Source organism: Lingula anatina, chromosome 1 (genome assembly GCF_051362555.1).
Source record: "Lingula anatina isolate TDL-2025a chromosome 1, LinAna3.0, whole genome shotgun sequence".
NCBI classification, from domain to species: domain Eukaryota; kingdom Metazoa; phylum Brachiopoda; class Lingulata; order Lingulida; family Lingulidae; genus Lingula; species Lingula anatina.
The window spans coordinates 17,175,788-17,198,201 of record NC_141767.1 but is presented as its reverse complement, the minus strand read 5'-3'; the positions used below and the strand labels follow the sequence as shown (position 1 = coordinate 17,198,201).

At 36.7% G+C, this 22,414-nt stretch overlaps 5 protein-coding genes across 12 annotated transcripts; 2 read left to right on the top strand and 3 right to left on the bottom strand.

The window, feature by feature from the left end:
- The first annotated feature begins 25 nt into the window (after positions 1 to 25).
- Positions 26 to 3,662, top strand: LOC106177424 (sodium channel modifier 1). 2 transcript variants are annotated; one of them, XM_087000201.1, is made up of 6 exons: positions 26 to 253; positions 580 to 650; positions 812 to 900; positions 1,139 to 1,230; positions 1,485 to 1,833; positions 2,278 to 3,662. In XM_087000201.1, the coding sequence occupies exons 1-6, from the start codon at positions 203 to 205 to the stop codon at positions 2,313 to 2,315; spliced, it is 690 nt and encodes a 229-aa protein (XP_086856327.1). In that variant the 5' UTR covers positions 26 to 202; the 3' UTR covers positions 2,316 to 3,662. The 2 variants fall into 2 exon arrangements, with proteins under 2 accessions (XP_086856327.1, XP_013415641.2); XM_013560187.2 differs by having other exon boundaries at positions 1,485 to 2,104.
- LOC106177425 (nuclear transcription factor Y subunit alpha) lies at positions 2,811 to 9,309 on the bottom strand. Of its 3 annotated transcripts, none has more exons than XM_013560188.2 (10): positions 9,127 to 9,309; positions 8,420 to 8,533; positions 8,062 to 8,163; positions 6,217 to 6,282; positions 5,907 to 5,957; positions 5,556 to 5,706; positions 5,151 to 5,272; positions 4,646 to 4,837; positions 4,288 to 4,452; positions 2,811 to 4,037 (listed from the first exon to the last, which is right to left on the bottom strand). In XM_013560188.2, exons 2-10 carry the CDS (start codon positions 8,519 to 8,521, stop codon positions 3,927 to 3,929), a joined length of 1,062 nt encoding a protein of 353 aa, XP_013415642.1. In that variant the 5' UTR covers positions 8,522 to 8,533; positions 9,127 to 9,309; the 3' UTR covers positions 2,811 to 3,926. The 3 variants fall into 3 exon arrangements, with proteins under 3 accessions (XP_013415642.1, XP_013415643.1, XP_013415644.1); XM_013560189.2 differs by having other exon boundaries at positions 5,151 to 5,269; XM_013560190.2 differs by lacking the exon at positions 6,217 to 6,282.
- A 147-nt stretch (positions 9,310 to 9,456) lies between these two features.
- On the top strand, positions 9,457 to 13,663 carry LOC106177416 (secretion-regulating guanine nucleotide exchange factor). Of its 4 annotated transcripts, none has more exons than XM_087000198.1 (10): positions 9,457 to 9,580; positions 10,336 to 10,465; positions 10,623 to 10,778; positions 11,066 to 11,148; positions 11,420 to 11,489; positions 11,651 to 11,749; positions 11,980 to 12,051; positions 12,276 to 12,443; positions 12,643 to 12,822; positions 13,091 to 13,663. In XM_087000198.1, exons 1-10 carry the CDS (start codon positions 9,548 to 9,550, stop codon positions 13,264 to 13,266), a joined length of 1,167 nt encoding a protein of 388 aa, XP_086856324.1. In that variant the 5' UTR covers positions 9,457 to 9,547; the 3' UTR covers positions 13,267 to 13,663. The 4 variants fall into 4 exon arrangements, with proteins under 4 accessions (XP_086856324.1, XP_086856325.1, XP_086856322.1 ...); XM_087000199.1 differs by having other exon boundaries at positions 9,543 to 9,699; XM_087000196.1 differs by lacking the exon at positions 9,457 to 9,580 and adding an exon at positions 9,971 to 10,112.
- Positions 13,664 to 14,182: 519 nt separating this feature from the next.
- Positions 14,183 to 17,677, bottom strand: LOC106177417 (uncharacterized). Of its 2 annotated transcripts, none has more exons than XM_013560176.2 (3): positions 17,539 to 17,677; positions 15,556 to 16,844; positions 14,183 to 14,895 (listed from the first exon to the last, which is right to left on the bottom strand). In XM_013560176.2, exons 2-3 carry the CDS (start codon positions 16,811 to 16,813, stop codon positions 14,351 to 14,353), a joined length of 1,803 nt encoding a protein of 600 aa, XP_013415630.2. In that variant the 5' UTR covers positions 16,814 to 16,844; positions 17,539 to 17,677; the 3' UTR covers positions 14,183 to 14,350. The 2 variants fall into 2 exon arrangements, with proteins under 2 accessions (XP_013415630.2, XP_013415631.2); XM_013560177.2 differs by lacking the exon at positions 17,539 to 17,677 and adding an exon at positions 17,334 to 17,498.
- A 135-nt stretch (positions 17,678 to 17,812) lies between these two features.
- On the bottom strand, positions 17,813 to 22,255 carry LOC106177418 (uncharacterized). The gene is made up of 3 exons (XM_013560178.2): positions 20,944 to 22,255; positions 19,695 to 20,693; positions 17,813 to 19,470 (listed from the first exon to the last, which is right to left on the bottom strand). The coding sequence occupies exons 1-3, from the start codon at positions 21,101 to 21,103 to the stop codon at positions 18,938 to 18,940; spliced, it is 1,692 nt and encodes a 563-aa protein (XP_013415632.2). The 5' UTR covers positions 21,104 to 22,255; the 3' UTR covers positions 17,813 to 18,937.
- Between the last annotated feature and the right edge of the window lie 159 nt (positions 22,256 to 22,414).

Below are 22,414 nucleotides of genomic sequence, written 5' to 3'. Positions count from 1 at the left end.
GGCAAGGCCAAGGTCAGATGTAACCCGATACCTCATTGGGTTATCTTCACTTCGCTTCGCGGAATTCCAATATGTCTGCCCCCTGTGTTTTTGTTTCCGCTGGTTTATAATTTCTATTTTTACTGTTATCAGTGGCTGCCAAGGGTTGATTAACGCAAAACATTCAAAAGAAAATTGGTTAGCAACACTTATCTCATTCACCATGTCATTTAAGAGAGAGGGTGATGATCACAGCCTCTTGCAACAAATTAGGGTACGGCAAATTAGTAACAATACTAACATTGCATGTAACACTGTCAGCAGTCAAAACTGATTTTCAGAGAAGTACGTAGTAACTAAAAATGGCCTTAATGTTATTCCGAAAAGAAATTGAAAGATCATTTGAACGGACACTTTGGCTGTGTTTAAGTTAGTAAAATGTACAGCATGGGTTTTTCTTTTCTTTTTGTTTTTTAAATTATTATTATTATTATTATTGTAATTATTGTTATTATTTTACTCTAGCAGAAAATTGTTACAGCTGAGTCCCAATCATGATATGATAATGACAGCATTACTGAAATTGTGTAACTGTTTTAGAAAAGAAGAATAGAAGAACTATTTGCTTATGACATCCCAGAGAAAGAGGCTCTGCTCCTAAGGGATGGAAGGTAATGCGTTTTTATTATTTGGATAACACAGTAAGGACATGGAATAGCACATGTCTGCTTTTTAATTAATCACAGGTTGTTAAAGCAGCATAGTATAATGCTGAAGAATATGGCCTGCAGTGCTATCTTACTGTATACTCTTACATCCTGTTGTTTTCCAGGTTTACCTGCACAATATGTCCACACAGGCCATTATTTGACACAATTGCTGTGCTTGCAGTGCACAGACAAGGAAAGAAGCATAAAGCAAGCAAGTATTTATTTATATGTGACGCTCATAGTGTTTTACCAAATGATGTCCTATTCAGTGCTTTTAATTTAATTTCTGTGTTATTATACATATCTTTCTTTTATACGGACCTTTTGGCATGTTGATCAGAAAAATCAAACTGGCCTGCATTGATAGTGTGTCAAAAATAAGACATTCAGGTTTCTTAGAATAAATTATGATAGTTGATTCTCTCTATGCATCAACATTCTACATCCAGATAATGTAAAACAGGAAGACATCCATCCAATGGTATCAAACAGTGGTACGTCTGCAGCACAGCAGACATCTCAACCACAAAGGATTAAAAATGTGAGAATGAACAACTCAAATTGAAACAAATTTAGAAGCTGGTGCAGTAAAAAGAATAAGATATTTTAAAACTAATAATTAAAGGAAGTTTTGAATAAAAAATAAATAAAATAAGAAATATGAAACACGGTCACTTTTTACACTATGTAAACATTGTGCTTTAGATATTTGAATGAAAAATTGATGGAATTTCATTTAAATTCTGATTTTATGAGTTTGCATAACATATAATGTCACTTCACTTCTGTTTACAGGAGTCTTCCTGTGGAAATGCTTTGATGTCAGCTGCCTCATACAATCCATGTGTCAAAAGGAATCAAGAAGACAAGGACACAAGAATTGAATTGGATAGGAATATATCAAGCACATCGATTTTGAAGAGACTGGCAAATTTTCAACAACATGATTCTATTCCAACAGATTTTAGACCTTATAAAAGTAAAAGAAGGACAAATGCCACCCCAGTAGAAACATTGTACAGTTCACAGCAGGCTGTTAAGGACAATGAACCACCCGCAAAAAGTAGAAATCTACAGCAACTTTCAGAGGCAAGGCCAGTGTCACTTGATAAGACCACTAATAATGTTGAGGTGTTCTATGAAAGTGAGTACCCATGTAATCAGGTCGCATATCCTAGGGATCCAGATTATTGTACATCAACAAAAGAAATACAGGCAGATACTGATAATGTACAACATCAGCATACGTGGAGGACAAAACTTATTCCTGTTAGTTCAAAAAATGTCACAGAAGTAAAAAAAGTTGAAAAGACAAAAGTGAAGAAAATAACAAGCACCTCCCTTAATACACCAAAGAAATCTGGTGAACCTACAGAAAAACAAATTTTGGCTGAAAGATATTTGCAAGCTGTTCAGTAAGTATCAATTTGTCTTTCATACTGCTTTATGATCAAACCACTTCTTAAAATTTACAATGCAATGAGGGTTAATAACTAGGTCTAATCCAGGTTATGTAGCCACCTGTATTAAGAAATTATTTAAGTGATTTACAGTCATGTCAATTCCTTTTACTTCCTTTTGTCTTTAGATCTGGTTGGAAGAGAGACCGTTCAGGAAAATGGGTGAAGGATGACACAGTAGAGTTTGAGTCTGACGAGGAACCTCCTGATATACCTTGACCTACAGGTACAAGACGGAAAGCCTGTTATGAAAAAACTTGCCCCTTCCAGTCATGGAAATCACTTGACATTCTCAGGGTTTAAAGAAGATCGTGCTAAAGATATTACCCCAAAACATTTCTTTCCTCTTTTATATTTGTTAAGAGGAGCCATACAATAATTTTATTACTGAATCATGAATTTTGAAATTGGAATCAGACTACACTATTTCTCATGCAAATTAAAAGGGGTTAACCATTTAGCTATTGTTTGCTTCTTTGAAGAATAGTTTGGCTTGTTTTATCACTAAACATTTTTTGCATGAATTAGAGTGGAAAAAGTTGTGTCATCCCCCCCCCCCCCCCCCCAAAAAAAATGCATAACAGTATTAAAAGAAATAGCAAATAATAGTGCAGACTATTCCACTCGTATCATTAAGTTAACTCGGAGCAAGAACCACAGATTATCAATACATGCAAAACATTTTTATTTTTATATACATCAGTAAAAATTTTACCATTAAAACTGCGGTGCCAAAGCACTGTATCTGTTAAGATATTAGTTTCACTAAGTGGCACATGGTCTTAAAACCTTTGAATTCCAGTCACTATAAGCAATGATTATTAGTTTCACAACACATCCTACTAACTTATATACAGATATTTGTATATATACAAACAGCACATTTTGTTACAAATACAGTGTTAACTACCCGGTATTTTCATGAGAGTCTAATTTTGATACAAGTATAAAATAATGATGATCAATATGTACAAATGTGCATAATATACAGTATACAATATAAGAAGACAGACTCACTGCATATTTGGCTACAAGTACTTTGTGATATTTAGGCACATGCACAACGTGCACATAACTTTTTAACTTGAAATTCTCATTTTCCTTTAGCTGAAGGACAAGCAGTTTTTTTTTATGGAGTGAAGAATTGCTTGTATGAAAGTATTATTTGTGTGTTATCTTTTTGTGAGAGTAAAATTTTTGCCAAGTTCAACTTAGTGTCTTAGCATTATAATCTTTTAATTATATCAGATAAATACAACAAAGGAGTGTAATTAAGTCATACAACTAAAGTCAAAACTTTCTTCATAGAATCAATTTACAAGAGAATAACCCAAGTTGTTCCAAGTTGTACCAAGTACATTCTATACAACCACTAATCAAATGGTATATTTCTAAATGTTTGATTGTCAAACACTGAGACAGGACTGATCATTTAAACCACAAGGCACCTATATTCAAATTCTCTACTTAAGGTATTAACATACAACAGAATAAAGCCAAGTACAAAAATGTGCATATGCTTTGTAAAAAGTCATTTTTCATTTTAAAGATTCTTTTGTGCTTCACCTCTTATTATGTTTGACATTTAGAAAATGATTCTTAAATATTCCAAGAAAACTAGGAAAAGAAAAATCAAACGCAATTAAGGTGTTGAAAAAGAGCACCAAGGAATAATGAAAGACTGACCATTCTGATCATGGAACAGGGCAATTAACTTTTAAAAAGTAAATTCCCTTTTAAATTGTTTTATTTAGCTGAGGACCTCTAATATGCTGCTTTAGCTGTTGACTTCTGTAACTGCATTATCTGCTGTTGAATCTGTGCCATCAGCATGTAGTATTAGAGGAGCAGAGTTTGTATTCCGCAATAGTTCATGAAAGGATGCATTCTGAAAATAAAACAAAATTGTGTTATTTGACTGATGTTAATATCATATTCATGACAGAAATAAAATGAAGACATAAAGGTCAATGACCATATCTTGAGGTGATGATCTTGACAAATATGTTAAAACAACAAAAGAGGTCCTTCATATATAACCCTTCTTGAATATGTCTCAATAGTATAAGGTAAGAAAATGTCCTTAATTCTTCCATCATTAAAAGCACAAATGCACTTACTAGCACAGATGCACTTACTGTTAGTGATGAGTCTAAAATATTTTGATGATTATTATCTTTCCTCCTTTGCTCTTCCCTTCTTTGTTCTTCTCGTTGTTTTCTCTCTCCAGGAGAATAGAAGCGACCGCCTTCCCCACGAGATCTATTCATTGCATGCTTATGACGACTTTCATGAAGATATTTCTGTAAAAACCAAGAAAATATTATATGACTATTCATTTAGTTTTCAACTCATCTCCTGAATTCTGTGTACAATTATATATGTAAATTATATTATGTAAAACTAAAGGCTGACAAACTGTCATGGTAAACTATCAACATCATTTACATGACATCAAGATACAGGAATATTTCAAGGACTGACCAAACAACTTACTTTCCTCTCCTTTGGTATTTTTCCCTCTGCCTCCAATTTAGCCCTGGCTTGCCGCCGTTTGAGTATCCTGTGATATTGCTTGGCATTCACGTACAATGGCTCCTCCTCCATAACCTCCTGACCAGGGAGGGGCAACCTCTGCATGGCAGCTCCACCTCCAGAGGCTGTGGATGTTGTGTTGGTTGGGACCATCTGTAACAAGTGAGATATGTCTATAAACATGAATATTTTGCTAAGTAAAATGCCCTTATGAGAGTAAATAAACTTGCATAGCAGATTTAAATCAAAAATGGTTTCACCATTTAGCATGTGAAGCAAAGCTATCACTAATTTTACATTGTGTGGTAATTTTCTCTTCCCTAGAAATATTTTACATTATCAGTGAACAAAAACTAACAAACTAAACATATCCTTACAAGTCAAAACCATTCAAAATGACCAAAACACTACTGAAACATGGATTTTAAGTTCGTCAAACATATGGGAAGACCCAAAGCAGCCTCACCATGATAACCTGTCCCTGCCCCCCTGTGCCAGGAATAGTGATAGTGGTGGGCATACTACTGGCAGTGGAGGCCTGGGCTGTCTGGGTGGCTAGACTGGTAGGAATCTGGATAACCTGACCTGCTACAATGAAATATGGTTGGCAGTGATGAATTATATGTTCCAACATAGTTAACGCTTAAATTGTTAAGATATAGACACACACACCATACTGTGCACTGATTGCAGTAAAAGTTTGCTTATGTCACCACAGCAAATACTGCATTCAGTAGCCAGAAATACCATATTACCAGGCTTATAGTGAAAATAAATAGTACTTTGTTTTTCAATATTCAATGGTTGTGCTTTTGTGTGTGTGTGCATGTGTGTATGTATACATATCCCCCATTCACTCTAACAGCTGTACCTTGCTGGTTAGGTTGCTGTATTTGTAACATCTGAGCCACATTGTCCCCTCCCCCTGCAGGCTGGTAGATGATGGCCTGACTGTCCCCAATCTGGATAATCTGCCCAGTCACTGCCTGCTGACCCTGGCCCTGGGGTTGTTGAATGATTATCTAGAATTTTAAAGAATAGTACTACTGCTGAACAAGGCAATTTTAGACTGTTAATGACGAAGACCTTATCTCATTTGCTTGACTTATCAAAATCAAGACCTGTGTATGTATTTCCCAATTTAAATTTACTTTTTTCTACTTAAGCCATGATATCCGTGTTTTCATCTGACATGAACAACATTTTATCAGAGTAAACTCACCTGTTGTCCTTGTGAATTAGTCAACTGTTGCCCAACCTGTAGAACCTGAATCTGAAATGTATGGAATATGATTAAGTTTCTGTGCATCTGCATTTTGGCACCACTGCACACATTTTACTAGAGAAGCATCTGCTATAAAAGCACATAGCAAGGCAATGAAGCAAAGCTACTAAAATATTTTGATCATATAAAAAGCCAACCATCCTTGTACTCCCAATTTCCATGGGCATGGATTCTAAAAACACAAATCAATCACAATTTGGTTTCATATGTCCACTTCTAATATAGTCAAACTCTTCATAAGGTTTACCTGCTGCGATTGATTTTGCTGCTGTTGTTGTTGGTGCTGTCCAACTTGAAACTGTAAAGGTTGTGTCTGTAAGATATTAATTACCGTTGCAAATACTCTGCTAGTTAACAATGAAGTCATATCTTCAGCAGCTTACTCATGTGTAGGTTCATGCTGGCCTATGAAATAATAGGGATAATAACTCTTTGTTTCGGCCAAAAAATGAATTTTCCTGGAGTAACCAACAATTTTCCCATACTAACCAATGGTTAATGAATCCATTTTTACATTCAAAGGTAGTCCCTGTTTTTTTTCTAAAAAGTTTGGTTTTTTGTTATAGCCATTTGTATAGCCATCAATGGAGGATACGTGGTCTAAAGACAAGCTCAGATATCAGAATAATAGCTATAACTGCCATTTTTGTGGTAAAACAGAATATATCATATTTCTATGAGTTATTCACAATGTTTTTATTGTGAAATATAGATCTCATACGAAGAGTTATTATTCCTTTAAGCAACATGGTTTTGCTTAAAGTAACAAAGTGTAGGATTTTAAACACTCCCTAAGTACATAAACAATTTCTTGATGAACATATCTGAGGCCAAGTTATACTTTTTGTTCATATTTGGAGAGATATTTCTTTGATAAATCTTGTATAGAATAATCAAATTTAACCACTCCAAAGAACCTCACCATGGTCAACCATCTTGCCAAGTTTTAAATTGTGCAGAATCCAGAAGTTAGCATGAGAACTGAGCTAGTGAGAATGGCAAAACTTTAAAACAATTACTTTAAGCATGGGTTGAGGAATTTAATTCTCCCTGATTATAACAGAAATATGGCAAGTGTCAAGAAAATCCTACACTGTGCACCTTAAAGATGATATAGAATGTTATAAAATTGCTATAATACTAACATGATCCCTGAATATTAAGGCAATATGCATGTGGCGTCACTTTCCAGTCAATTGTGTCAGTGTCCTGCAATGTCCTAGGTGTTGAAAAGATGTTACAGGGGTTGGGGCTGATAAACTGGAAAGTGATGTCACTCACAAATAGCCCATCTTCACAGGTGAAAAGACTTTCCATGCTAATAAATATTGACGTGGTCTGTGAATTTCCAGCAACAATGATTTGTGGAATAATCAAGCTAGCTAGGCCAGAATGTTTGCTCTCTTCTGCTTTTATTTAACACAAATTTGTTTAGATTGGCAGAAATTGGTCAAACTGAACTTTATATAAATGTGCATTATTAAGTCATGGAAAACCTCTTAAATGCATTGTTATTCTATTGTTCTCTGCTGAATATTAATTTTAGTGTGAATGTTTGTTATGGATTGCAATTTATAAACAAACAATATACACTTAGGAACATTGATATGCATGAAACAAAGGAGCATTGTTGGCAAAAAATAATTCTGTAAATAACATGTATGGAGTAAATGTAAGCAGTGTTCTACAGCATTCCCATTACCATGCTTGCTGACACATGACAACATTCTAGCCAATATATTATGGCTGACACTGCCATCATTTACACTTTTAATTTGGAGCTTTACAAATTATACATTTACATCTACATTTATTGAATTTTATCAACATAAATTGCAGCTGCATTTTGCATGCACTAAAGAGAAATTGACCACTTTACAAATTAAAGGGTATGCAACATCAACTATGTTTCAAAACACTTGTACTGGTTTGGAATAGTCATGTACAGTTTGTAATCTGTAGATAATAATTGGTGGGTTGTTTTTTAGTTACTGTTTCAAATCAAAACTGTACACGACTTGGTTCACGACAAAATTTAATGGTAACATACTTTGAAGGGGTATTTGTACATAAATGAATTTTTTTTCCTAACCTGCTGAAATCCCTGCTGTCCAGCTAGTTGCAGAGTCTGTCCCTGGGGCATGGTGATAATCTGCTGGCCAGACATTAGTTGGCCTTGATTTATCTGTACCAACTAAATAAAATAGACATTGACATTATATACCTTTTTATTAATTCCCAACATTTAAAATTAAGTTTATATTAGAATTTTAATTATTGCATGGACATAGCAGAAGCTTTAACAACACTGATTAACCTCAATGAATGCAACAGGACAAACACTTCCAAACTTTCAATTTGTTTGATACATATATATGGATCTTTTTTCCTTGATACTTATTGAAATATTTTATACTGATTATTTGTATTTAATACAGTTATTCCTATACCTGTCCCTGTGTTTGCAAGCCTTGGACCTGTGAAGGCTGCATGATAACTTGTGAGGGCTGCTGCTGACCATCAGATGCTGTGGTCACTTGAAATTGCTCCATCTCAATGCCTTACTGTAAAATAATAAATATGACCTCACACAAAGAATGTCATAAAATTACATGCCCAGCTGTAATTTTTCTGTGATGTCAACACGAAACATTGTATTTTTCTACATATTTTGGAACCATCTACCAGTCATAAGTAACATGCTAAAATATGCAGTGCCTTGGTTGTTTAACAAAAACAGAATTTTTGTACATGTCGAAATATTTGTGCATGACATACAGATAACAATGCAAGAGGTACAGGTGCAAGAACTTGTCAGTCCAAAGCATAACACAGTTCTTGTTAACATCATTGCTCTCAAATTTTCATGCATCTAATGCTTAATTACGCCAAAAAAAACTAGACTAGATCCAAAACATATCAACGTACTGCACTGATTTAGTGTACACCTTAACAACGTGATGTGTGATTCTGTATGTTAATGATCTAGACGTAAATTGTAACCCGATACACAAAGGTCTACTACAATATACATAAACATTGTCTTTTTTGGCTAATAAAGTAATCGTCCGGTTTTGGGCTCATTTCCTGTTTATATTTTGTTTCAACACGTGCGTCTACAACTGTCAACAAGAACATAAGAATAAGGAGCACTTACATTGGGTGAAATCCGGACGAACCCGAGTTGATTGGCTATGGAAATCAATCTGAAATGGACGGCGAATCATGAGCCATCCAGAGCACAAGCTTCACCTCTATTGGTGCACTTCTGTCTAGCGCGCTCCCTCCCTCGCATGATAATGTCAATAATTTGCATGTATTGTAAAAAAAGCAATATTTTGAGAATAAAAAATGTTACACGCATTTGAATGTGTATTCATTAAATCTAAATTTTCAAACTTATTGTCTTAAAAAATTGATAAGTTATTCTCTTTTTCATATAATTCTACTTCTTTTTTGGGGCGAATTGTTCAAAGGAGATAAAAGCCCAATCGCGTGCTGGCACCTGTTCACCAATCAGAGAACAGATTTTGGTCACGTGAGATCATATCTCTAACCTACATACGGGGCACTTCAAAATGGAAGCCCCCTGCAGGAAGTTTTTTGCATGGGTTTGTGAATTTTTAAGATTAAATCGTCCTTATTGCAAGTCGTTATAACCTTGCAAAACCAATAGAATTAAAAAGAAATCTTTTAGTTATGTGCTTTCTGCAATTTTATTCTGTAGAAGGTAAGGTACAAACACCTGCTTGCATTGTGTCATTCTGTGTCGTCAAAAGCTGTGACCTACATTATAATCACAAATGCCAGCGGCCGATTTAGGGAGGGGGGGTCAAGGTGGCCCTAACACCCCCTTCGATTTTTGAAAAAATAACACCAACGGTCCCTTCTTGAATTTAGACTTTTCACTAACTGAATTATAGTTCCAAATGGCCCCATTCACCCTCTAAAATACCCAACATTTTTGGGGCCTTCATGCACTGCATGGGCCCCGAACCCCCCGCAAAGGAGCTGGGGAGGGGGGTGAGAGGGTCAGCTTCGCATCCGTGCTACCCCCCCCCCTTTTAAATAATCCTGAATGCAATGTTTATTAATAATTGGGAAGCCCCTTTTGATCTTAACTTGATTGAGCGCTTTGAAAAGGTACGCCCTTGTCTGATGTTTGTTAAAAATTCCCTTTGACAAAGTGAATTTTGTGAATTGATTAAAATCTAAAATCCATTAATTCTCTTTTCAACTAAAACCAAAAACACTATAATTTTAGAAATGACCCCACAGTTAGCCAGAGTGAAACCTTTTAATCTTGGTATTTAATTTATTGTATTTAATTTAATTTATTAAATTTTCTTTTAAAATGAAATTTTAGGGTGCCAACAGTTATCGTCAACTTGCGTTAGGACATACAGAAGACCAAATGTTGCCAAAAACAACAGAGGACTTCAACATACCTTTGAGACATGCCACAGGTGGAGGAGGACATACATTATTACTTACAGGTAAGGGATAAATAAACAATTTTGAACTGTGTTATAGGAGGAAGTGGGATAGATATGTTGTGTACATAAGGACAGAATTTGTCACTAAATTTTTGAAGTTCTTTAGGATTCTTCTAAGTATGACAATTGTTTACTACTACAGTATTACATGTTTCAGATAGTGGTCAGTTATTTACATGTGGCAATAATAATAAGGGTCAGCTTGGTTTGCAACATACAGAAGAAATGTTCAGGCCACAGATAGTGAAGGCACTGGAAAAGGAACTCACTGTTTGTGCCAAAGGAGGATGGGACTTCACCTTGGTGTTATCAAGTATGCAATGATTTTTTATTAGAGGAGGAGAAACTAGCTGTCTTAGAATAATTAAAACTCTCAGAAAGACTTCCTTAATGTAACATTAGTGGGAAACCTTTTTCCTTTCTCTATGGATTTTTATTTGATGTAATATTCTTACACCATTTTATAACGTTATGTAAAAATAATAAGTGTATATTTTTAGGTAAATTTGGCTGTGTTAATTTGTTGGTTTTAAGATTTTCTTACATTACATGTTGAATGCCAGATATTTATTTTTAAGTCCTTTTTTGTTTTGTTTCCAGATGAAAAAAAACTGTATGCATGTGGTTCTAACATGTTTGGTCAGCTTGGTTTGACCCCTGTGCAATCTTATGTCTCAAGCCCAGTGAGTTGATTAACTGTTAAGGTATTCATACAGTAGTGTGTTGTTGCTCTTGTAAGCATGAAGTTAACTTCATTATATAGATTAGATTTAATATTGATCTACCCATATACTGCAAATGTATTTCTAAACTTATTTCAATCACATTTGCTTACTGCCAACTTTTGATATGAAGCACAATATTAATACTATACATTTGTGTTTTTAAAGCTAGTATTATTACTGTAATTGAGGCATTATGAAATCTCAACTGACACAATCAATTTTTTTCCAGACACCAGTAAATTTGAATTGCCTAGTCAAAGATCTCTCTACTGGTTTGAGACATTCAGTGCTTCTGACAGGTAGGCAGAATATGTAAAACATGATCATATTTTTATCTTTCTGTTTGACATTAGCATTTTTACATTTTAATGTTTCGAAGATATGAATTGTCAGTATCATGGTATAGTTATAAAGTTATACAAAAAAAGAACATTTTCAATCTTCATCTTCTTGAATGTAGAGAAAGGCAATGTTTTAACAATGGGAAGTGGGAAAAAGGGACAACAAGGTGTACTGGTTAATGATGTTCCCCCAAAAATTGTGACCACCCCAAATGAAGGTAAGTTATTTGTGCTAGCAATATTTCCATAAAATTTTTCTTTTGTTTTAATACATTCATATCTGTTATTTTTGATCTCTTGAAATCATTTTAAGACACTTTGTATGCAATCAACAGGATTTTCTTTTGGATTAATTTATTTTCTGTTATTTTTTATCTCTTGAAAGTATTTTACAACATTTTGTTTATAACTTTTAGTCTTATAACTAAATTTTGTATATAAATTTTAGTGGCATTCCCAAGTGGTCCTATGACTGCAACACAAGTAGTAGCAGGGTCACATCACACAGCATGTTTGTCAGGTAATCTTAAAATAATTAGTTTTTATTAAATTACACGTGTTTCAAATTAAAACAAAAACATTAGTAAATAGAAATCCTTGGAACTGTGAACAAAGTTATTGATAATTTTTTGTCAAGAAGTTTGAAGTGCTTAAAAACATAAACACTGCTTACAAAATAATAAGTAATAGATCATGAGCATGTAAGATATTTGAAGGTTTAATTTTTAATTTTACTTTATCCAGATCAGGGCCAGGTGTTTGTATGGGGTTGCAATAAATATGGCCAATGTGCACTAGATCCACGTACCCAGCCACAGGTGAACAGACCCCATTGTGTGTCACAGAAAGTTTTTAGAAATAAAAAAGTGTGTCAAGTCTACAGTGGGTGGACACATCTCCTTGCAGTCACAGGTATATGATACTGTATTTGGTAAATATCCTTCCTTAGGATCATAAAAATAGAAAAATCAGTTGCAATTTTTAACCTGCTGTTTGATAACATAAGCACATGTTTTATTTTCATTAGTGTATTTTATGTTGTGTGACTGTTTCAACCCATCCCTACTTTAAAAATTTGTTTGAATTTAATAGTTTGAACATTATTCCTCAGATCAGTTTCACTGGGTTTCAGATGATGGCCAGGTGTTCAGTTGGGGTAGGGCTGACTATGGGCAGTTAGGAAGACCAGTCCAGAGTGGTCAGTTGTGTGATTTCACCCCAACACCCATTGAGTCCATTCCACAGGTATCTCAGTTATGTTGTGGATCAGAGCACAGCCTAGCAATTACAGGTAATAAAAATAATTCATCTTTTAGAAGTCTTAAAGAATTCTCTATTTTTATTATTATCAATGATTTTTATTCCTGTCATTACATTTTAATATTATTTACACTTAGGCTTTCATAGTTATGAATTTTTTCTGTGAGGTTTGAATAATTATGACATTTCAGATTATCATAAAACTTAATCTGTTTATTTTTGTTATTTGAAACTTCCACTTCATATTTGAACTACATATATAATAGATATCAAGTGATCAATCCTTAATCCATTACTAGCTGACAGCAAAGTTCTCACCTGGGGTTGGAATGAGCATGGGATATGTGGCACAGGGGATGAAATCAATGTAATGACTCCTCAAACAGTCAAAACACTGGATACGTTCAGGACAGTATTGGTTGGAGCTGGGGCTGGGCATTCTATGGCTTTGTGTGAGGTACCAAGTTCCAGCTAGTGCAGAAAATGAGAAAAAGACTCAAAAATGTTCAAGATGGTTTTTGTGAAATGCATGTAATGAGGGCATCAAATCACTGAGGAAAAAAGTACTAGTACGTTGCCAAAAGTAAAGTTACTATAAGTTACTATAACTTGTTCTCTCTCAAACAAATACCATGTCACTTGTAAAGAATGATCCCAACATAGTGCCCCTAAACATTATTATATTGTATTATGTTAGATAAACAGCATGAAGAACTGATGTTTGTACCTTTTACTATCCATTTTTTTGTAAATACTGTAAATAGGTTGGAAACATTTTAACTCGTTTGCAATATTCGACAGTGTTTTAAAGAAGAATTTGTTGTCCTATATTTAATTATTTATAATAAAGATCAAGAATGGCAAAAAAACTTATTTTGTATTTTTCATCTGGAAGAAAGTACATTCACAAGCACGTTTGAAAGAAGTACATGATATTTCAACTTTCGCTCAAACTCTAATATATTTCTTCTTAAATCACAAACGATGATGAAGCGCCGCCTGATTATTACCTCCGCCAAGGAGGTTATGTTTTCACCCCTGTTTGTCTGTCTGCCATCAACATAACTCATGGATCGATTTTGATGAAATTTTCAGGAACTGTCAGAAGTGGGCCAAGGAAGAGATGATTATTTTTTGGTGGTGATCCGGATCAATAATCAATCAATAGTCAATGATAAAAAACTAAGTTGTGGACCGATTTTGATGAAATTTTCAGGAACTTTCAGAAGTGGGCCAAGAAAGAGATGATTAGTTTTTGGTGGTGATCTGGATCAATAATCAATCAATAATCGATAATAATAAAAAATCGCTGCCTCTGCGGAGGTCTGCGCTCTCGGAGTGCTTTTCTAGTTATTTATGCGGCCTGCCGAAAAAGAGGAATTTGAAAACCATTTAATGACAATCAGACAAAAGTTTATCTAATTAATGAAAGACTAACTTGTTTATTAAGTACCCAAATGATCAGTGGACAACGATCGTAGACGCCGAGTTTACGCAATGTAAATGGATTTGATATAAAAGCATTTACAGGAATGAACAAAAAGAACACTAAACTCAGTTCACGGTGTCCACGGAATTAGTAGCATTGTATAAATTACCATCGCTCCGCATGCCACAGAAGCTACTAAGGCGGGGAGACCGTATTTAAATAGCCTCCAAAAAGTCAGACGATAACCGATATCTTGGATGCCTCTGTTAACCACTATCATGTTGGTACTGTTGCCATAAAGCGTTACCATGTTAGTCATAGTGGCAGCCCAGGCCACGTACAGTACGAATGGGAGTTGTTTGGTACACGGTTTTAAGTTACCCAACACAACCAAAAGGAATGGTACACTTGTAAAGCAATAGCAACCGAAAAGAACCACTAGAATTAACACAGCAATATCCTTGGCTTGACCAAGGGCGGGATTGGATAGACCAATGTTCTTTGACACCCAGTGCGACAGGCCGCTGTTGTTGACGCCACCCATCCAGATGAAGTAGGCCATGAGGGTAGGAAACACGGCCCAGTCCATAGCTCGCACCATAGGGATGGGGCTGCGCTGGTTGATAACGGCGTCGAGTAGCAGGAGCCAGGTACAGATACCAAATGGTAGCAAACCTAGGAAAATAATAATTAGAATGAATGTTAAAACATACAAAATATGTATAATTTAATCGAACTGGGTTTTTTATGCAGCAGTAGCTCAAGGATATATCTAAGTAACACAAAATTGGTTTTTCTAATGCGATAACCATTTTTTGCTTCTGGGCTGGAAAATATTGCCAAGACAACTCCAGTCACGTTGTACGAAACGTTTTGGAAAAAGTTTTAAACGCATATCATTCTTTTGAGTACAAGTCGATGTAATTGATATCTGACAAGATTAATTAATAGATGAATGATAATTTAATGAAAAATAAACAAATAATTATAAAATGAAAACCAGAGAGCAAAGTTAGCAATTAAAAAGACACCAAACAAGAATAAAAGCAACAACACTTAAAAAGAAAAAAAAAAAGAAAAATCTTAAAAATATATTCCGCTGATGCTTTGTTACGAGAGAAAGTCATTCAGCAAATCTGAAGTAAAAATGTTTGACAGTTATGGGTATATCAATAAATTAATAACTTAAGTAGAAATGACCCGATCATGCCGCTTTTGGAAAGAAGCTGCCGATTTACAATACAAAGCCACTCCGTCAATTTATAGCAAAACAAAACAAAACAAACAAACAAACAAAAACAAACAACAACAAAAAATACCTTGGCAATCACTTACCGACGTCAACGTGAAACTGCTTGTGAGACACCAAAAATAAAATCATCATTGCACAGAACATGCCACACATCAAGACCTGAAACGCCAGACAGTCACTGGGGGCTAAACAACGGTAGTTCCTGCACGGGATATCTTTCATTTCACCTGTGTGATCCATACACGAGGACCCTGCGTCGTACCCGCTTGTACTGCCTCGCTGGCTGCGGTTGCGTGACACAGAACTTATTTCCGAATCTGAGGTGTAGCACCCCGCTCTGTCGGAATCCGACTGCTTGCGACTTGCGTTGCTGTTCCTGGAAAGTTCGTAGTTTGAATCTGAAACAATATTATGCCAAGCCATAGACTTGGACGTCAACACCGAACCTGTCAAGGAAGATTCTAAGTCTCTGGCGATAGATCTCCCACTCAACTCGAAGGAGGTCGCTGCAGATATTGGGTCTTGAGAGTCGAAGCTGCTGTCGCCGTTGTACAGGTCTTGGTTCTGATATGTTTTGTCGTTTTTTATAAGGACATGGTGGATGCGCAGGACGGCAAGGTTAAGAAAGAAGGCAGTCACCGCAGGAGGACCCAGGTAGAAAAGTGACCGACGCAGATCAAGTCTTGAACCCTCAAATATTGGAAAATCCGTGAATGATGCTAATATCATCATTTGCAAATTGCCTATAATACTGACAACACTACCTATGGTGCTGGAGGAAATTATGGTAAGCAAAATGGTCTCGACTTCATTGGGGTCTCGGCTGTGAAGTCTCCAGAACTTGAGTGCAGCTGGGGTGACAACAAAACAAGCAGCCTCAGCAGTGAACACTGGTGATAACACAGCCGTTAGCGCACTGACTCGCCATACGAAACCCCAGAACTTGACGTCACCGTACCGTTTCAACGCCACATTAAAGATACCCGCTAGGATTCGTTCACGGGCAAAGAACCTTATCACCATAGTTGTTCCCAATATCATGAAGATGGCTCGTAGATGAGCCGCTTTCCTAGCAATGGTGTACACGTCCGACCACTGCAATATACCTGCCGCTACCTGCAAGAGGGCAGCGCTGAGGAGCATACCAGACGGTCCGATCGGAAAGAACTTAATGTTGAACAACATGAATGGCACAGAAATAAGGATAGAGATGAAACTGACGATGGCTTTCCAGTCTGAAGTTATTGTGACGTAGGTTACTACGTCCGAGGTGGCGTTGTAGGTAGAACAGTTTATGAGATAGGCGGAGTCCGTCACTGGAACAAAATCACTGGGATCCATATCTGGTATATGTCTTCCCTTAAAATATCACCTGAAAGACACGAAAGTGTATTGGGATCAATTGACAAGCTTCATGTAGCTTACTCTAACACAGCAGTGCATTTTTTACTTTTACAATGACTCCAAACGCTATCTCGGCAGGTTTCTAGATGAGTAGAACTAAGCATACTAAGCATGGCGATTGAAATGCATTCTGAGAAGGCTTTTTAAGAATATTTTGTTCTAAATAATGAGTATTTAATTATATGGTGACTACTATTCTTTTTATTTGTTCTCTTATGAGCATCAAACATATCACGTCAAATATTTCATGATTTGCACGCGAACGCAATTTTTTCATAGTAATATTTAGCCCTGGTAGACCTTGTCCAAATCTTGCTTTGCGTGGCCACATGTCTCTGTCCTGATCAAACATACACTGTCAATGCGTCACTAAGGCCAACACTAAACTATGCTACCGGTCGTATTTTTTTTTGTTCGTGGGTTGTGCAAATTAGAACTGCCTCACTCTGAGGCCTACCTGAGGTCAGTATGGAGCAGAAGAAGGCCTCGCCATTACCCAGCCTCTAATACTGTGTCAAAGATGACATTGAACGTTCAACGTGTAGTACTGGCAGCATAAACGTTCATCAATTTCATTGCGTGTAATGTTCCGAGAAATCAGCCATGTAATACTAAATTAAAATATATCACAGTGAAGAAGAAGTCGCTACATTCGTACTTACATATGGATATACCGTAGCCGGTGTGAAATGTCAACCCTAGATGGTATGATAATCGACAACAAGTGTTAGGTAACGATGTCTATGGGACAAACGCAGAAAACTGTTCAGCAATAACCTTGATACTGTTACGGCCAGGTCACACAATGCCTCGAAGGGCATCGTATCAGAACGGAGTAAAAAGCCAGATGAACAAATTGAAAACTTCACCTGCAGGCGTTTACTACAGTTTCGTTTTCTCTTAAAGCCAAGGAAATAAGGATAAAACATAGTAGAATGTTTTACTGAAACTTTTTATTGCGCATGTGCATTTATTATTGGTACATTTACAAGGACGTGAAGGGAAATCGCTGGAATGAAAATTCCAATACAATGACAATCACCAGCAAAAAAGTGTAAGGTATTCATTACTCTAGGTAATTTTTAATAGTTTTCGAGCAATTTTGGTTTCTGCATAATAGAAAAAAAAAAAAAGAAAACAGTACAAGTATTTAATAATAGAAAGAAAAAACAGCACAAGTAATTAGAAGAAATAAGCTTCTCGTGTGAAATGTCATGTTTTTACACATTTTTAAAGAATATCGAAACAAAACAGGCCCCTGGCATAATGGTGCTGGTCAATTTATTTGGCCTGCTTGAAGAAAGTAATGTCATTTAGGAACAATGGGCCAATAATAAATACAGTGACTTGTGATTCAAAATTCAACAAACCATTAGTTTACAAACCATTTCACTTTAAAAAAAAATAGTGATATTCAGGCAGCAAGCAGTCTTTTTTCCTTTGCACAGGAAATAATCATCTCCTATGGATTACATAGTATCTGGGAAAAAACGAATCAACTACAGCGTCTACGCAACCTTCTATACTTCTAGTTTAGCAAGGCGTAACATCGCCATTAAAAACAAAGCCGTTGATTAACACCTACTTGATCCAAGACATCCGAGAAAATATCTGCACTCACACTTGACACAATATACCGTGTACAATAAATCTCTGTACAGTATCTTTGTAAATATTACTCGATCCCGTTAAATCTATTCTCCATGTCGCAGCTAGTTTCAACACAGTCCATTCTCTGGCATTCTAAACAGTGTTTACCAATCTTAATACCTAATATACATGCGTGTTTGTGTCGCAGTGAACAGGTGCATGTTTGCGAAAAAGAACCATCAATTTAACAGTTTAATAATAGATTGCTTTATTTATGTCACAGATGAGATTCAAACCCAGGCATATTGGCAATCCCCAGAACGAAAGATGAAGAACTGGACAGCAACAACACATATACAATCATTTATTTATCTATCTATCAGGTAACCCATTTATGTAAACACCAAATGTATATATATTTACAAACTACCGAAGCCATAAAATGAATAGAAGTTATGACGAAGTTCTCGTTTAAATCAGTAACAACCCGTATATTATACCTACTCCTAATAAGCAAATAATCATAGTTGTAACAAACCCGTATTTCAAGTACGCCCAGAAAGTCAGTCTAAACTTGAGCGTTTGCAAAGACTTTTGAGCAACTATCAAGTTGGCAACACTTCCAAATAAGGTTAAGTTGCCTGCCACAGTAGACACCCAAGCGAGATACAGAACCATTCCCAGTTGATTCTTACAGGGGTTTAGCTGTGCAAGAACCAGAATGCAGAGGGGTACATTACTGAAAAGGTTGGAACCTATGATGACAAAGCTCACCATGAGAGCTATCTCCTCGAATGTTACCATGTCGTTATGGTCTAGCCCTAGTTTTGTCCAAAACCAACGTGGGACACCGGTGTAGTTAAAGGCGCCGAGCCAGACGAAGAAGCCGAAGAACAGGAGTAGGACGTCCCAGTCGATGCGTTTTATGATCTGCAAGGAATTCCTCTTGTTCATGAGGCCATCGGCGATCATCATCATTACTGCACCAGCCATTGGGACCAAACCTGTAATAAACAGGCACGATACATAGGTTCAAATAGGACTGCAGGGATTTAATGGGAAAATTTCAAATGGGAAATTCAGTCAATTTGATAAGTTTTAAGATTACCATACATCATAAAACAAAGAAAAAAAAGCATTTTGACTCTGAAAAGCAATTTGAAAGTATATACGCCTGCATATATATACTAATTCAGTGTGAAAACTACTTATTTGAACATCAACTTACCAATATCAAATGGAACTTCTTTGGTGGATGCTATGAAGAGGGCAACTACAAGAGTCATGATTAAACACATGCAGATGTGGAATTTCTTGTTTTCGGTGGGTCCATATTCCTCCGGATTGTATTTGTTCTCTTCAACCACTGTCACGCTGGTAATCAGGGTGCCATTTTCATTAACGACGCAGCCACCGGTTGACTTATCGCCTGCATTTTGCGAACGCTCAGTGGTTTTTGTAGCGTTACGGTCGGCACCTAGGCGCATGGAATTGGCTGATGTTCCCGAGTTTTCCACGGACTGGGTCTTTTCATCTCCCAAAGCATCCATGTTCATCTCTTCAGGGTCGTAGCCTAGGAGAGGAGGTGAGGCAGGCTTGGTCATGCAGCCGTAGTTATAGTGCATGAGCAGAAAGAAAAGATTAAGAAAATATCCTATTACGGCTGGAAGTACAATGTACGTAAAGCACGTTAGGAGGTCGAGGCGGCTGTAAGGGTGAGAATCGGTGACAGAGGCAATGAGAGCCATCTGAGGATTACCGAAGATAGTCATTGAACTACCGATATTAGCATTTGTAGCAATACACAGCAAGACGGTCTCCAGTTCGTTGGTCTGCCGATTTTGTCTGGCCCAGTGTTTGAGAACTAGGGGGGTGACAATTAAGCAGACGGCATCATTCGTGAAGAGCGCTGACAGGATAAAACTCAACAGTCCTACTCTCCATAGATAACCAAACATGGTCGTGTTGTCTTTCAGGAACGCGTTCAGGACCTTGTTAATCAGGAGCTCGCGTTCGAAGTACTGCGCCATCAACATCATCCCCATCAAAAGGAATATGGTTCTTAGGTTTTCTACCTCGCCAAGTATCTCGTACGTGACAGGTTGAGAAATAATGGTGAAGGCCACCATCAGGAAGGAGCCAATTAGCACGGCAGCTGTGGTTTCGACAGGGAAAAAACGTATTTCGAAGAAAATGAAGGGCAGCACGATCACAAAGAATATGGTACCTAAAACAGAAACGCAATAAGGTTAAGATTTTTTACACTGCTGTTTCGTGTAAATAATAATTCAACAAATTTTGTGTAAAATTTAAGTAAGATTGTATTTGGTTTTCAGTTAGACAGCCGGTTAGACTTGAGTACGCTCTGCCTTTTTCGCATGGACTCTTACGTGAAGCTTTTTTTTTTAACTGAAATGCCTAAACCCTAACGCCATATATTTATGTATCATTTAAAAATGATAGAAGTTCAAAAGTACCGAGGACGATCTTCCAAGTGTCCAGAGTCATTGCCCCCTCGTCAAAATACGCGTGAATATCACATTCTTCTTCTTCTACTTCCTCTGCATATACACTCGACAGGAGAAAGGCCGCCAGGAACAGGAGGGCCATGCCACGGTACTTGCCCTTGGAGCCCATTGTAACGGAGACCGTCTAGCGATGCTGCTACTCGGGTAGAAAGTGTGAGAATGAGTGTGTTGAAAGATGTAGAGGCATAGTCAACGATAAAACGGCGTTCGTTTATCTCCAGCATATCGAGCCCCCTGGCCTGTGACTTCACGTGAATATCTTTTCTCTCCAGGCAGCGAACGTTACGCCCATTAGTAGTTCACACGTGATAGGAAGACTAGTAAACATTATTTCTACACTGTGGATAAAACTGAACTTCTTGAATATTGACATATTGCTGTGTTATATATCATGAATGCGCTGTAGTGAGCATGTGACTGACTTGCGCAATTCCACACGCGTGTACTAATATGTGTTTGTCAAGCAACCGTTTTATGCAATTTCATAAAATGCTACGCATTTGTTTTATGAACAGTTGGAATTTTCTACGGATAAATTTTGAATGCAGCTTCAGCTGTGTATTCCATATGAAAAGGTATTATGCATTCTGCAAGTACTTAATTTATAGCATATTTAATTTTAAATGTTTTGAAATAGATATTCAGAGCAAACCTCCAGCAAATCAGAAAATATCAAATATTAAAAAAATAGAAACACAAAAACGCAAGAAAGAAATAAAGTGATATAAACTCTTAATTACTTAAGAACAAAGATTAATGTGGTGTCAACGCCATGTATTCTAATTTATTGAAGTCCTACGCCTACTAATCTGCTGGGTAGTGATAGTCCATAGCGATAGGGGTACATTGAGTCCTTCTCACACCGAGCGTTATATTTCAGCGATATGGCTGTACCATAACATGGTATGCTTTGAGAGTTCCACGTTAGAGAATCACCTAAAGAGAGCCACATAACAAGAAAAATTTTGATGGGGCCAAACAGTGGGAAGAGGTTTTTTTTTAAAGGAAACAAAATAATCTGCAGCGTAACTACATGTAAAGGACCAGTCTAAATGCTTCGATACATACACGTGCAACGAACTATGTGAAGAGGGCCTTGGAGCATGTGATGGTATAACCAGCGTCTGTGGGTGTAACTGCAATATATTAGGGTGATCTTATCTGAATTTCGTGGCGAGCGCATCACATGGGACCAAGTGCGTAACACCCACAGCCCTAGGGATTGCTGCACGGTCCTCCAGGAGTTCCTGAACGGGACAAGCTTAACAGTAGGACACATACTGTCGATGCGGAGTGATATAACGTCGTTTTCTCGCGCCAGGACGTAACGTCGGGCTCAAATTTTGTAAAAAATTAAACTTGGTCGAAAAATGGCTATATACTTTAAATAAATGCATACTTAGCAAGTCTAATACGATAT